At 39.3% G+C, this 17,157-nt stretch overlaps 1 protein-coding gene across 3 annotated transcripts in view; it reads right to left on the bottom strand.

The window, feature by feature from the left end:
- Positions 1 to 17,157, bottom strand: part of eps15 (epidermal growth factor receptor pathway substrate 15) — a 152,237-nt gene that overhangs the window by 58,220 nt on the left and 76,860 nt on the right. For all 3 annotated transcript variants that reach the window (XR_009514743.1, XM_059984256.1, XM_059984255.1), the window contains exon 13: positions 5,193 to 5,265. Coding sequence is in view for 2 of the 3 variants with exons in the window: in XM_059984256.1 (XP_059840239.1) it covers positions 5,193 to 5,265 (73 nt within the window). In the remaining variant the exon portion in view is untranslated. The remainder of the gene's footprint in view (positions 1 to 5,192; positions 5,266 to 17,157) is intronic.

Raw genomic sequence — 17,157 nt, 5'->3', positions numbered from 1 at the left:
CACTCATGCGCTGGACCCACAGTCTGTGTGAAAGCACACGCAACCTTCTGAATGTTGCTCGAAATCCATCTTGAACAAACAGATCTCCCACGGGAGTCTTGCTCCTTCCTCCTTGAAGCAATTCATCTGCACAAAGTACCCTGTGCAACAGGGATGGCATCCTCAGCCATCTTCTCCCCGTGTCCTCCCAGCTCCCACCTAAAAACAAACCTCCAAACACCACTGTTCACCAGAACCTTCTCCCATTTCCACCATCCTGACTGGCTGACACCACATTCCTAAGGTGTACAACAAAGCCTCTTACCTCAGCTCAAACCCAAACAGGGTGAAAGCAGAACAGACTGCTCTTACAGAACTGCTAAAATGATACCCACAGTAAAAATCTTAATCAGGGCGATGCATTTGCTTTACCTTGATGATTCATCCATTCAGCAGAAATGGAGATACCTGTCAGGTCTTCATCAGGGGATCAGTGGTATTATCATCTCAGTGACCTGTCCTGGGCCCAACATGCAAGTGCAATTACAAAGAAAGAATGGCAGCACCTCAACTTCCTGAGTAGTTTGTGAATGCCCTTGAACAGAAAATCCTACAAAAATAATGGTTTCAGCCCACTCCATCAAAGATAGAGTCCTCCCCACCATTGAGCACATCTACGTGGAGCATTATACATGAATTCCCACTGCTACCTGTAAGGAGTTAGCATATTCTCCTTATGACTGCATGGGTTTCCTCCCACAGTCCAAAGATATACATTTTGGTAGTTTATTGGTCATTGTAAATTGCCCCAAGATTAGGCTAAGATTAAATTGGGGAATTGTTGAGTGGCGCAGCTCAAAGGGCTGGAAGGGCCTTTTCCATGCTCTATCTCAACAAAATAAAAAAAAATTAAAGCAGCATCCATCATCAGGGGCCCTCACCACCCAGGTCTTGCTTTCCTCTCGCTGCTGCCATCAGGGAGGTGGTACAGGAGCCTTAGACCTCATACCACCAGGTTCAGGAACACTTACCCCTCAACCTACAGGTGCCTGATCCAGAGGGGGTAACTTCACTTACCCTATCATTGAGCTTTCCACAACCTATAGATTCACTTTGAAGGACACTTCATCTCACGTTCTCAATAATTAACACTTATTTACTATTATTATTCTTTTTTTCATTTTTGTATTTGCAGTTTGTTACCTTTTGCACACTGGTTGTCCACCCCCATTGGTGAGGTCTTTCACTGATTCTATTATGGCTACTGGATTTATTGAGTATGCCCACAAGTAAATGAATCTCCGGGTTGTACAGTGTATGGTGACATTTATTTACTTTGAACATAACATGATTACTTCTTTGTTAGCTGCAATTCTGAACTGTTTGTCTCATCACCCCACCCAAGGGAGCTGGAAAACTCCAAATACAGAAAGCATCAAAACCCAACATAGCCAACATTATTTAATGGTCACATTAGCACTGCCGCAAAGTAGCACTGCCTAGAAATTCTTTAGAAGGTGCAGTTCTTTGCCTAACTGTCAAAGCCAATTATTCATGACAACATGATTAAAGTGGCTATCAATAAATCCCCCACCCATGAACTTAATACAAAACATCTGTGTTTCAATGCAAAGAAATCCTGAATTCCAACATATTCATCCACTTCCACACTATTTGTGGCTTACAAGTCTATATTACCAAACAATAGGGATCAATCACAGGGATTACCAGGTTTTTATAGAGAGTAATGCTGCTGCAAAGACTTTATAATTGACCATGTGCATACATGTAATTGCACACAGGATAATAAAGTTGATTTTTTGATTTCTGATGTTACTGGCTTCAACAGCCATATTCTCTCAAATTAACCAATTTGGAAAAGCAGGGAGAAGAGCATGCAATTAGGCTGTGAATTAGAACCATGGTGCCAGTGCACATCATCACTGCAGTTAAATGACTAATAACTTTGATTTACAATAAACTTGACTCAATATAGATGCATTGCCTCATTTACATTACATTTCTCTCCAGTTCTCGTCTTAGACATGAAAGTTTAACCAATCTAAAGTTAACAGAATGAAAAAAAATCACACAAATAAAGAGTGTTAACAATGAATTGCATCAATCATACCTGATTTGATTGTGTCAAAACCTGGCTAGCCAGAAACAAGGGATGTTTTAAAGATGGACAAGGGCCAAAGTGTTACAGATGTTACACTTACAGATGTAGGGCTCAAAGATCTGAATTCATAGAAAAGGATCAACAATTAAATAGTTCACCAGGCTAAGTCAGATTTAATTAGATTTCTACTTTTTAGTATAACTGAGGGAGGTGATTCCATTCCCAAAAAATTACCTGTACTATAATTTCCTGTAACATGAAGCCAAATCATCAGTGCATGGGTCAAGAATTAGGAGTTAAATAAAAGTGTTGATTTGATCAGACATAAGCATTGTACCAAACTCAGGCCATCAAGAAACAAGAGATGTTTTAAACATGGACAAGAACTAGGTGGATCTGATGTCTTGAGAAGTTGGGAAGATTATAGCCAATTCCTCAAATCCCCTTACTTCTCTCAGCAACAAAACACTTTGAATTCTCCTCTCAAGGCTTGAATGTACTAGGATTGTAAATAGCCAGTCACTGAGTATATTAAAGGCTAAAACTGATAAGATTTATGGACACTGTAATCAAGGGATATGACCAAAGGCATAATGTCAGCCATGACATTACTAAATAGTGGAGGAACCTTGAAGTGCCATGTGGCTTATTATCCTTTCAATTTCTTTTATTATCATGAGAAGTTTTAGCTGCTCTTCTTTGAGTGCTTAGAACATTAGTTTAACCTTTCTGCATCTTCCTTGTCGTCGGCAGCTTTCACTCAGTCACTACATCCATTGTTGTCTCAAGCGCAATTGTGTGAAGAAATTGGAATCTCAAGCCAACTTGCTAGCTTTTGGAATGAAACATTCAATAGGATTTAGTCTTAGCTCAGTTATCACTTTGGAATAAATCGGTAGTAGATGGCCATTCAAAAGCTTGTTACACATTTTTGTTTAAATTCAGTGCCACACAGGAAATATCATACTACCACAATTTTTATCAGAACCATTCATTTAAAGTGTCAATGATGCTTTCAGGTGAACACAAGTATCACACATTACCACTTAAAAACAAGCTGCTTTTCCAGTGCCTCGATCATGTTATCCTTCAACCACTATCATTAGCACAAATAATTCTTTCAGTCATGACAATGTACATGACACTTCACTCTGTGCAATCTGGTGCTGAATTTCATTACATTACATCAATGAGCAGCTCATTGACTGCAAATTACTTTGAGATGATGTTGGTAAATTTTTAAAAAACGGCACATGAAAGGGAACAATGTCCACAACTGATGGACAGTGCACAGCATTTCCCTCTTGCATTACTTATAAATTATATTGTAATGTACGTCCATCAGAGTAAAGGCCACAATATAAAGTTCACATGGAAAGCAAACTTTATTGCAAGAAAAACAATGCTGACCAGCTTAAAATGTATGAACAATTTAAGTGAACTCAGTTATCATCATAAATAGCTGCATATATCTGGATTCCCAAGAAGAATAATTCAGCAGTTACTTCAAAAGGTGACAATTTAGTTCAGTGACTAAACGTCAAAACTATCATCTGGAGCCCAAATTATTCAACAGCAACACAGCTCTGCATGAGAAGCTCTCACCTTCCATGTGACTCTGCATTATACACCTCCTCCACTAAGACGATGGTTAAGCAACATATTGGCAGCCCTTTTCTCAATCCATTTTGAAATCTGGCATCAAATGCACAAATGTAATTCTAGGACTATTTTTTCCCAACCACATTGTGTGAAAACCTCTAGACTCTTGTTTCACGACTCTCCATTACAGTGTTATGAAAACAGAAGTGTTAAATGCATTCAGACAACCTGGTATCTGACTATCAAAATGCATTTACTTTCTGAAGTAACCAAATATTATTCAAAACCAAACAAATTTATTAATTTCGCTAAATCACACAGTATCTTGAAAACCTGCAGTATCCACTCAAGAAAAACAGACCCTGTAGTACCGGCAAATGGTGTTTTTACTGCCTGCTGTACTCAGCAATTCTGTTTTTAAAAACTGAAGCAAAATTTATATACATCAGAATTGCTATAATTTACAGTATGAAAAGGTATTAGAGTAGACATTCTAAAGCTGCTAAATATAACCAAACAGTAACAGAAGAATGAGTGGGAGGGCTCATGAAAGAATAACAAATTGCACAGATTATAATATTTTGCTGAAAACCTCAAAAGACATATTAAGCAAAAATATTAGATTTGCTCTTATAGCTCTCTTAGGAAGCTTTCATAAATGTAATACAATCATTCATTTTGAATTGAATTCTACCACACAATAACAATGCAGCTACATTTCTTTGAGCTATCTTAGCTGCGTCATGCAACTGAAATCTGGTATGATGCTTAATGAAAGAATTTCACTTTGGAGCTGGTCATGATTTGGAAATCTAATGATGTTTTATCAGTCATAACCAACAATAAAAAGGGTAATGTTTGCCCCTTACTATCCCCTCTTCAACTATGCTACCATCTCTATTAATGACATCATAGTAGCTAGGGTAAACAGAACTTAATTTTAAGAAACAGACACCTAAACTGTTTATTGATTAATTAATGATGATTGCTGCAAGTATCCTTAGAGCTGAGAATAATTCGATGCTCACAGGGAATCTGAAAAACTGTATTAGACACTTAAATATCAATGTGCTTGTTGATGCCTCAGGCAAAAATATTCAGCAAAAAGCTCTTGTACAAATTTTGTTCAAGCTAAAAAGTCATTGTACTTGAACAATTAGAAAATATTCATTAGATACAACAGATTCACTATTTTAATAGTTAATTTTTCAAATGGCTTAATCTGTCTTAATAGATGTATTTGAAAATTGTAAAACTAATTTTTCACCAACAGTAATCCATATTTTTCATCTTGAAAAACAGCTACTGCTTGGCTTCAGTAAAAATTCTGCATGACATACCTGACAGTTATCCTAACTAAAACCCTTCATGGACAGTAAAATCGGCAAAATCTCAGCATCTGATAAACAGTCTGAAAATCCAGCAAGGACAGCATGACTTTGCAGATGCTGATCACTTAACTTAAACAACTGGTGCAATTAATACTTGCCTGGACCTCACTCGTTCGCTGCTTGACCGCTTCTTCCTTTTCTTTGATTTCCACTTCAACAGTGCTTTTCTCCCTGGAAGACCAGCAAACAAGGCAAGTATACTTAAGGACATCAGCTACAGCAGGAACAGCTAACCAGCTCCCAAAACCTGACTCGCCCTTCAAATGCATCGTCTTACAATGAGCTGGTGCTTGAAAGGAAACAGGGAAGGTTATCAGTAACCTTTTAAACTACGAATGAAATGCCTAATTTCAGTGAGGAATGAAAATGCCTGATATCTGAAAGGGTTCTGTGAAATACAGAGTCGAAAATCAATGAGACTATTTTTCATCACAAATGTCACTGTTGCTATGGAGCTGTTGGCTAATCAAAGCTAGAGTTTATAGGAAGAGGAGGAGCTAAAAGCATCATCCCACCATTAAACTATATTTTATACAAAACTAAATTTTAAACTACCAATACACAAACATTTTGATTAGTATCAAAACAACAGACATTCAAAACATTTTTGTAAAAATATTGTCCTTTAATTAACAAATTACATTTTTAAAAAAAGAGAATTTTTAGAATATGACAGAAATATTATTCTTTTCTGTTTAATTAAGGATTTTGTCTGCAAAACAGGAATGCTGGTATGCTTCTAAATCTTACGACATACATGAATTGTGGCTTTCTTACATGATATTTTAATTATTTCATTTGCATTCTAAATTTAACATAGCATCACATTAATGGCATGAAAATGTTTGCAAAATTTTAATCCGGTATGAAGTCACCACTAATGAGAATCTGACAGTGCACAGATATGGCCGACAATTTTATTTTGATCTGTCAATTGTCTTTTGAACCTCATAACACATACCTCTCTTCTCCCCACCCCCCAACCCCTGATAATTTTCAGACTCACCGGTCATCGGGTGAAGAGCGGTGCCGTGCAGATTTTAAACAATCTCTTACCACTCGCATCATCTTTGCGGTGCATTCTAACTTGGCACTCAGCTCAGCTTCAGAAATGTGGAGTTTAAGATCAAATGCATATCAATTGAATGTCATGAGTGAATCCTATGACTGCATACCTGCACGATATAATCAGCAGAGGCTGATGTTCTCCAACAATTGTAAGCCTGCCCTCTCTCACCACATACGCAGACAAGGGTTTCAGATTCTACAGAATCTCTTCAGAAACCAGGAAATAATAGTCACGTGGAAAGCAACCTAGCCCGGGAGACATAGCACTCTGCATAGTCATTCATTTAATTTCATGTGGAAAGGTGGGGGGGGGGGGGGGGGGGAAGAATAATGAAGAAGATACAAAATAGGTTTCCTGAATTGCCCTAATGATATTTGACTGTGATTTTTTTTAAAGAGTTGCCAGGTATGTACAATTGTTTAACTACACCGCAGCAGCAGCAGCTTGCTAAGGGAATCGTTATATAAATAGAAGGTGGTTACCAAGCCTGTGAGACAGTGTGATGAAGTAATTTACAGTGGTGAAGACAGCAGTGGCAGGGAGGTAAACAGGTCATCTGGCAGTAAGCTGGCAGTTAATAACGATAAATCAAAAGGTAGTTTATTAAGAAAAGACTATGATATAATAGAACAAATATTAAATTATGGCTTTTTAAATACAAAACTAATATATCATTTGCAAATTTGTAAAGCACATCATGCACCTGCAAATAGTGAACTAGAAATCATTTATTTCTTCAAATAAAGCTCTTGAGAATTATTTCCAAGTTTTATACAGCTGCTGGATTAGGTTTTCACTGAGGTTCTGAGTATTACTGATGATGGCAACCCAAGCACTTTTAAAGACAAATTGCTTGCTAGTTCTCACCAAAATGTGGAAGGTATATATTATGCAATTGTTTCAAATTAATTTATCATTGAAAAAGACAACCAGGATCTGATTTTAAAAAAAACAGAATGTCACCAAATGTATCCAAGATAAAGACATAAGTTGCTACATACACCAGAGAGAACTAGCTCAAATCTATAAAACCAAATCAACAAAAAAACCTGGGAGTGTGATATACACTGAAAGTAATACAACAGGCCTTTATTTACTCTACCTTCTCCAAGTCCTCAAGGAGCTTACACCATTACATGTCATTGTTTATGCCTTTATTAAGGGACACTGCGGCCCATCTTTAATATTTCTACAGTAAATAACTCCTCGGTATTTTTCACCTATAGGCAAAAATGCATGTTTACTTAAGATTTCTGGAGTAAGTATGTGTGCAGATGCATGATTTTTGTTTAAACTGGATAATTGGAACTGCGTTTTTAGAGTACTGATGGCAAGGTTAGAAAGAGATTGGAGAAGCAGACCTGACTGCATTCCATACAAAATTCCATTTGATACTAAATTAAAGAAAAAACAATAATGTTGGTAAAGTGTGACAAAAAAACAATTTTTGATTCTGATAATTTTCCCCATCTCTTTCAATGTATTACTTAGCTACAATTCACTCTGGATATTGTCAAGAGATTTTCCTCACACAAAATGTAATTGCAGTTGTTGTATGAAAATCTTTTCAGCCCTAGGATACCACTATGGGAGTCCCCAAAGTTTGTCTCCTGAGTCAGCCATCTTCTGAAGGCGAAAGCAAGGTTGAATACCAAAGATTTTCATAATGGTCAATTACATTTGTGATTTATTAGCAAGTGTCAAACTCATGAATGACTAGAGGCCAGAGGCCTGGGGCTGGATGCCTGTGTGGGTGGGAGGGATGGGAAGAGAGTTTATTTTGCTGCTGCTGTTTTGTTGTTGTTGATGCTGTTTGTGTGTTCTGTGGAACACTATGGGCATGCTGTTTTCACTGGAATGTGCAGCATCAGTTGCAGGCTGCCCTCACTGGTGCACTGGTTGTAATTGCAAATGATGCATTTCTATGTTTTGATCATATGTGATAATGAAATGTGAGTCTGAATCAGAATTAATATCATTGGTATATGTCATGAAATTCGTTAACTTTGCGGCAGCAGTACAACACAATACAGTATCAATATAGAAAAAAATAGAATTACGGTAATTATACAGTCGGCCCTCCTTATCTGTGGGGGATTGGTTCCGGGACCCCTCACGGATACCAAAATTCGCAGATGCTCAAGTTCCTTATTTAACCTGTCTCAATGCGGTGGACCTTAGAACCCAGCGAAACCCCAGACCTTATTTAACCTGTCTCAGTGCGGTGGACATTAGGACCCAGCGAAACCCCAGACCTTATTTAACCTGTCTCAGTGCGGTGGACATTAGAACCCAGCGAAACCCCAGACCTTATTCAACCTGTCTCAATGCGGTGGACCTTAGAACCCAGCGAAACCCCAGACCTTATTTAACCTGTCTCAGTGCGGTGGACCTTAGAACCCAGCGAAACCCCAGACCTTATTTAACCTGTCTCAGTGCGGTGGACATTAGGACCCAGCGAAACCCCAGACCTTATTTAACCTGTCTCAGTGCGGTGGACATTAGGACCCAGCGAAACCCCAGACCTTATTTAACCTGTCTCAGTGCGGTGGACATTAGGACCCAGCAGCCGAGCTCTGAATCCGCAGGGTTTCTGTTCATGACAATAATCATGATCACGATTGAAAATGAAGTGGAAATAATAAAGCAATTGGAAAGAGGTGAAACGCCATCGGTCATTGGAAAAGCGTTAGGCTACGTCGATCAACGATTTGAACAATTTTAAAGGATAAAGTGAGAAAGGCTCTGCCCCGATGAAAGTTACAATTATTACTAAGCAACGCAGTGGTCTAATTATTGGGTTTTTGGCTTTTGATCATCCACATCAAGCTGGCACGGTGAAGAGCGCACTTGGGAGCAATCTGTCCCGAGTCCCGAGAACTTCCGTTCCCGAGCCCAGCGCTGAAACATACGTTAAATGTTTTATATGCATAGAAAGGTCAAATATATACTATATACTAAGACAAACATTTGACTAACTGACAATAAATAATACCAGATGTATCTGCTCCGACTTAATAAGTAAGAGAACTTCCAATTTTTTTCGATCCCAATGCACGATAACCCACGCACATCCTCCTGTATACTTTAAATCATCTCTAGATTACTTATAATACCTAATACAATGTAAATGCTATATAAAATGGTTGTTATACTGCATTGTTTAGAGAATAATGACAAGAAAAAAAAATCTGTACATGCTCAAACAAGTGCTGGAAGAGCACATCCTGGTTTTCGCGATTCGCGGTCGGTTGAATTCGCACATGCGGAATCCACGGATAAGAAGAGCTGACTGTATGTATATTAAATAGTTAAGTTAAAATAAGCAGTGCAAAAACAGAAATTTAAAAGTAAGTATGAGGTGGTGTTCATGGGTTCAATGTCCATTTAGAAATCAGATGGCAGAGGGGAAGAAGTTGTTCCTGAATCGCTGTGTGTGCACCTTCATGCTTCTGTACCTCCTTTCCTGATGGTAACAGTGAGAAAAGGGCATGTCCTGGGAAGCTGGGGGGGGGGGGGGGGGTCCTTAATGATGGACACTGGCTTCCTGAGGCACCGCTCCTTGAAGATGTCTGCATAGAGCAAGTAACATGTGTGCCTCAAAAATAAATGTTAACACATCCCAACATTTTAATGTTGCCGAGTCCCACTATAAGTGGACAGGTCACGTTGACCAGGAATTCAACTGGACCAGCCACATAGCAACACTGTGCCCACAAGCTTAGAAAAATAGAGGGCTATGGTAACCCTAAGTAATTTCTAAAGTACATGCTCAGCACAGCATCATGGGCCGAAGGGCCTGTATTGTGCTGTAGGCTTTCTATGCTTTTAAGTGGAGACCAGAAGATGGGTATCCCACAGCTAGAAATTCATCTCCTGACAGCCCCAGGCTTTTCTACCAACTACAAGGTACATGTCAAGAATGTAATGGAACAGCCTCTACTTGGCTGGATAACTCCAATAACACTCAAGAAGCTCAATACTAGCCAGGAACAGGCACACGTCAGCTGTAGCTTACCAATGAAGAAATAAATAACAGTGCCTCATGTGAGCGACCCCAGCGACAGGTCCCCAATTCATGAACACCAGGACCAGCGGAGCATTTGAATACCATGCCCTACCTTGTAAGTACTGTACATGACTGGCCTGTCGTCAGTGCTAGGTCTGCATCCTGGAACTCACTACTGTGAGATTTGTTTCAACACAATGAATGCAGCTGTTTTCTCAATGCCTATTAGGAATGAGCAATAAATGGTGGCCTTGCCAGTAAAGCACAGATCTCAAAACTATTATTATTTTGCAAGCCAGTTTTATTGTCAGCTATATCCATGACTATTTCTATGCTATCTGACCTAAGGAGACATCAGGTCTTATCTGACAATTCTGCACACGTACACATTAATAAGTGAGCCAAGGCTAATGACCCAAAATAGGAACCATGGCGCCTATTTGAAACATAATTAAATTTATATTATGCCATTTTCAGATCATCAGTAGATAGAGGGAATTGAGTCCATTTGGTGACCTTGTTCATTAGACAAAGCTACAGTTGTGGCCTCCTCTTTAAAGAAAGTTTTGCCAGTGAGCATAAATATTTCCCTTGAATCTTTCCTTCTGCTGAATACAACCTGCTCTGAAGAGAACAAGTTGGTGATCAACTGTTCAGGAGTCAAAAGTGTTGCTTAGAGAGAGAAACCGATTGTTACAAACCCTGCATTCTACATCTAACAAAGCATGATATTCCAATACAAATTATAATGGGAACTGACAACACAATTCAGGGCAATTTCAAACAGTTTTGAAAGTAGGATAAAGTAGGAAGTAGAAAAGATTTGGGGGAAGAAGCCCAGAGTATAGATACACTTAAAGTGAACTCTCTGCTCCTGAGAGAAATGTGAGCGCACAATGAACTCAAATCAGCAGAGCAGAGATGGGACTGAAGACTGGTGTGATCAGCAAAGTGTATTTGGCAGAGGGATCCATGATTAAAGGGAAGATTCTGATTTATAAATGAAGGTACTGGAAAACAGGGTAAGTGAAGATTACTTAGTCATAAGTAAACATGCACAGCAGAATCTAGGTCGGAATTTGTGCAGGATGCATCTAGGTGTTGAATAAGTAATTTCTGCTTAATAAAAAATTCAGGTGGTGTTGAGAAAAAGACTTCCAAGGTAACAGAAGTATAAAGGAGTCAATTTACCAATATCCTAAGACAAATAATTTGGATACCAGGTCTGCATTCATAAATGAAACTAATAGCTTCAGAACACCACATTAATAACTAGGTTACTATCATCATGTAAAACATTCAAATTATCAATCTGGAAAACAAGATGCCTCATTGTTATTTTTTGGGAGGTTTGCTTGCTCCCGTGTCCTCCTTAGCTTTGCCCCTCTTTGAGAATTGCATTTCCAGCTAGGCATTGCACCTAGATTGCCTATAGCAGAGGCCATTCACCAGCACAAAGACCAGGGGATTCAGAGCTCCATGAAAGCTTTGTCATGCAGTGAGGACAGATTGAATGGCATACACACCAATTGGAAAGTTGAAGGATTGGCATTCCCCTCCAATGTAGAGCCATTGCACACTACTCCTCATCCACTGATCCATATAGGAAATTAAACTAAATATCTTATCAGTTATTCTCACTATGATGCAGAGTTTCAACCCAAACCATCAACAGTTCCTTCCCACCCAAAGGTGCTGCTTAATTGCCAAGTTCCTCCAGCAGACTATATTTCTCCAGATTACAACATGTGCAGTCACTTATGTCTCCCATGAGCATGTGTTTAATGACATAAAGTATTTGCTGCACAATAGTACAGTGAGTTCAGGGTCTGCAAAATGAGTTCAAGGAGTTAGGTACTAAGTTTGAGGGCAGGACCTTCAAGGTTGTGATCCCAGGATTGCCACCAGTACCACATGCTAGTGAGGCCAGAAAGAAAAAAAACAGTACAGTTTAACACACAGCTATGGAGTTGGTGGAGGAGGGAAATTACAGGCCGGTGAGTCTGACATCAGTAGTGGGAAAGTTATTGGAAGGTATTCTAAGGGACCAGATGTATGAATATTTGAATAGGCATGGACTATAGTCAGTATGGCTTTGTGCATGGTAAGTATTGTCTAACCAATCTTATAGAGTTTTTCAAGGAAGTTACCAGGAAAGTTGATGAAGGCAAGGCAGTGGATGTAGTCTACATGGCTGTAGATGGTTGCCTCTCTGACTAGAGGCCTGTGGCTAGTGGAGCGCCACAGGGACAGTGCTAGGTCTGCTGTTGTTGGTTATCTATACCAATTTTCAGGATGATAATGTAGTTAACTGGATCAGCAAATTTGCAAATGGCACTGAGATTGGGGATGTAGTGGATAGCAAAGAAGACCATCAGAGCTTGCAGCAAGATCTGGACCAGCTAGAAAAACAGCAGACAGAACTTAATGCAGACAAGTGCAAGGTATTACATCTGGATAGGACCAATCAGGGTAGGTGTTACACAGTGAACGGTAGGGAACTGAGGAGTGTGATAGAACTAAGAGATCTGGCCATACAGGCCCATAATTCATTGAAAGTGGCGTCACAAGAAGATAGGGCCATAAGGAAAGCTTTTGGTGTGTTGGCCTTCATGGATCAAAGTACTGAGTACAGGAGATAGGATGTTATGTTCAAGCTGTACAAGACATTGGCGAGGCCTACTTTGGAGCACTGTGTGTAGTTTTAGCCACCTACCTATGGGAAAGATGCAAGTCTTTTTCCACTGAGGCTGGCTGAGACTACAACAGAGGTCATAGGTTAAGGGTGAAAAGTGAAATGTTTCAGGGGAACATGACAGGACTTTCTTCACTCAAATGGTGATGAGAGTGTGGAGCAAGCAGCCAGCACAAGGTGTGGATGTGACTTTGATTTTAATGTTTAAGAGAAGTTTGGTTAGGTCGGGTATGGAGGCCTTTGGTCTGAGCGCAGGTTGATGAGACCAGGTTTCACACGGACTAAGTGGGCTGAAAGGCCTGTTTCTGTGTTGTAGTTTTGTATGAATATGTCTCTATTATACTCCTTTTACTGAAATGGGAGCACATTCTCAACCTTTTGAGCAATGCAAAGAAAGGTGGAACAATGCAAGCATTCATAGAGTTCCTGCAGTACCTCACTTGGTTAGTAAAGCATAAATGGAATTTTCAAATAGAGTGAGTAAGCAAATCTGGAGAAGCAGTTCAATCCTGATTTTAGTCACATAGTATTCTGACTTGGTTGTGACACAACTTGGGCATCAAAACTCAGAGAATCTGCAAACAAAGCACAGATATAAAGCTACATGGAGCTTTTCTGCAATATGAACTGCAGAGTCATAACATTCGATATTAAGGCATTGGAGACAGAAGGGAAACCTGAGAGAATAGAGTGGATAGTCAGTCTTCCCCTGTCTCTCCCAGGATAGAAATGTCAAATATAGATAACATAGCTTTAAGTTGAGAGGGGGGAAGTTTAAAGAAGATGGGGGGGGGTGGGGGGAAGATGTTTTTTTAAATACAGAGCGGTAGGTGCCTTCAGAGCTGGTGGTTGATAGTGGCATTTAAGAGGCATTTAGAAACTCTCATGAACATACAAGGGAATAGAGGGATATGAATTACGTGCAGGCAGATGGGTTTGATTTGATTTGCCAACATGTTTGTCACAGACTTGTGGACCGAAGGGCCTGTTCCTGTGCTGTGCTGTCCTATGTGCAGCACTATCACTGCATGGAATGCAATTACACCATTTCTATGCAAAAATACAGAGAGAGAAATGAGTAGCAAGTTAGCAAGGTAACATGACTACATATTATCAAATAATTTGTAAATATATCTTCAATATTTTTATTGAGTACACCTTCCTTTTTTTGAGGTATCACCTGGTACGTTAGGGAAAGAAGCTGTTAAACAAAATGCTGGGAGTAACCAAATCAGACAGTACCTACTGAGAAAGAAACAGAGCTATGTTTCAAATCAATGGTTTTTGTCAGAACAGAAAAAACTAAAAATAATTTTAAGCTTCAAGCAGCAGAAAACAGAGGAAAGGCAGACCTACTCTTTTTTTCTTTCTATGAGAGAGAGGCCAGAAGGATTCTGTGACACGACTAGTGGTGATGCTGGATGAAAGAGTGTTACAGGCTGGTGAACAGCAGGAATTTGGCTGGATGGGTAGATGGGAGGGAAAGAAAAATAGAACACTGCAAAATGCAAGGCAAGGGGCTAGAATGCCTGATACTGCAGAATACAACATCCAGAAGGCTATCACTTTCCAATTCTGAAGACAAGCTATGTGCTTTATCATAACAATGTTGGAGGCCAAAAGCAGAGTTAAATGGGACTGGAGTGTCAAAATAAAGTGACAACACCTAAAAACTCAGAGCCATTCTTGTGAAATGAACAGAGATGTTCTGGAAAGCAGTCACCCATTTTGCATTTGTCCTTCCCAGTGTAAAAGAGACCACATCAAGAGCACCAGAAGAATTATACTAAAATGGTAGTAAAGCAGATAAAACACTACTTCACCTGAAATGTATGCTTGGGGCCAAGGATGGCAAGAAGAGAAGTAAAGAACAAGTCGCTGAGATTGCAGGGGGAAGTGCCAGGAAAAGGGGTTTGGATATTCGTGGAGATGTAACAATGAACCCAAACCTCACAGAGGGAGCAGTCCCTTTGGACTGCAGCCAGGGAAAGAAAAGGGATGATATATCTGGTGGTGGCTTGTACTGGAAGTCTTGGAAACTATGAAGGACCATTCGGAAAGGAAGAGAAAGTAAACCCTGCATTGTTCTGGAGAGAAGAAGTGACAACAGAAATACAGGAAATAAGAACCTTGTCAGCTATGGGGGAGGGAGGGGAACGGGGAAAACCATTTCTGCCCTCCTCTCTCCCATAAGAATCGTCAAACCTCTCCCTTCTATCAAATTACACTACCTCTACATTTTCAATATTAAATGCTATCTGTCACCTCTATACCCTTTCTGCTTACCTATCTGTGTCCCACTGCAGCCACCCAGCTGTTTGCTATGCCGCTGAAACTGGTGTCCGAGGCAAACTTGACGTTTTATTCTACATTCAGATTTCTATGTCATATATAAAAGGAAGAATTTTGGTCAAAATGTGGAACAGCATCATCGACATCTTCTGGTCTGGGAAAAAAAGTCTTCTAAAACTTGCTGTTATTTTTGTCCTTAAATCAGATTTTGTTCAAATTGACACAAACCCTCCAAATATAAGACACAACCTTGTTAACAAGCCTTTTATGAAAGACTTTAGAATCAGCTTTTATCAGCTCCCTCTACTAGTCCATTAAAAAATTCTATTAGTTTAGTCAAACATGATATTCCTTTTATAGATCCATGTTGGATCTTTAATTAACTCAGATTTCTTCAAGTACCTGTTAACTCACACTCCACCCATCCAATTATATCTTTTACTACTTTATCCACCTTCAATTTTTAACTGTCCAGGCTACAAATAATATCACCATAAGGTAATCAATCATCTTTTCCACTTTCTAAACCTTGCGTTCCTTCATGTATCCAGGGAAGATTAGATCACGGCAAGTGTGTCAACAACCTCTGTTTCTCTCAACAACTAGGAATACAAGCCACCTGGCACAACAGCCTCTCCATTAAGAGCAAAGCAAGTCTTTCTGGAACCATTTTCTTATCAATTTTTATCCATTCATGACTTGTACCATCTGCAGTTGCTCCAACAGAATATTCCTCCTTAGTAAACATTGATACTTTCACTGCATTACTGAACTTTTATCCTTTCTTTAGATCTAGAAGATCCAAACCTGCCCTTTTTACTATTTTGTTTACATGTTGTTAAATGCATTCACGCTAAATGACAGTCTATTGTCAGATGCTTGCCTTACCGACTGCAGTTTGCCTCTTAAAACAGTACTTAACTTGCTGGATCCATCCTCAGTGATGCCCTCATCACCACCATCAAGGTCATGCTCTCTCCTCACTGCTGCCATCAGGAAGAAGGAACAGGAGCCTCAGGATTCACATTACCAGATTCAGGAATAGTTATTATTTCTGAACCATTAGGCTCTTGAACCAAATGGGCTAACTTCACTTTCCCCATCACTGAAATGTTCCCACTTTCAAGGACTCCTCATATAATTTTCTCGATATTCATTTATTGTTATTATTTATTTATTTTTGTATGTGCACCGTTTGTTGTCTTTTGCACACTGATTGAACACCCAAGAAAATGAATCTCGGGGTTGTATATGAGGAAATATATGCACTTTGATAATAAATTTACTCTGAATCTCGAAATTTGGCTTTCACTGAATGAATTCAAATGACAAATATTATATAATTTTCTTTAAATATCACGGTAATCTCAATTTCCCTCATCATTCAAGGAGTTCTGGTTTCGATTTCCTTGCCTTTCCCTCTTGTGGGAATGTATTTGGCTTGTTTCAGCTCTTCATGAATGGCCTATTGCTCTGTCAAACTTTAATTTTATATTATGAAAATCATAAAATTGCAGATATTAGCAATCTGAAATAAAACAGAAAATGCTGCAAACATCTGTTAATTTAGTTGGCATCTGTGTGAAGAAAAACAGAATTAACTTTTTAAGAAGCAAGATTCTTCATTCCAGACATGAAATACTGACTCTCATCCAAAGTTGTTTTATATGAGTGCAAACGCAAGCCTTTCATCTCAAAAGTTTGCGAACCCTTGTGTAACACCCTGGTTAAGTTTTTACTACTATGCTGTAGATATTTCATTTTAGCAGTTCTGTAAGAGCAGTCTGTTCTGCTTTTAGCATGTTTGGGTTTGAGCTAAAGGGGCTATATTGTTCAATTAAGGAACGTTGTGTCAGCCAATCATGATGGAATTGGAAGTAGGTTCTAAAGAATGCTGGGTGGAGAGATTTTTGTGACAGACACTGATGTGGGTCGAGGTATTTTTGGCAGGAGCTGGGAGAAGACAGGAGGGAAGGTGGCTGAGGATGCCATCCCTGT

Source organism: Hypanus sabinus, chromosome 11 (assembly GCF_030144855.1).
Source record: "Hypanus sabinus isolate sHypSab1 chromosome 11, sHypSab1.hap1, whole genome shotgun sequence".
Classification (NCBI taxonomy): Eukaryota; Metazoa; Chordata; class Chondrichthyes; order Myliobatiformes; family Dasyatidae; genus Hypanus; species Hypanus sabinus.
Note: the sequence above shows the minus strand (reverse complement) of the source record. Positions and strands in the feature narration are given on the sequence as shown.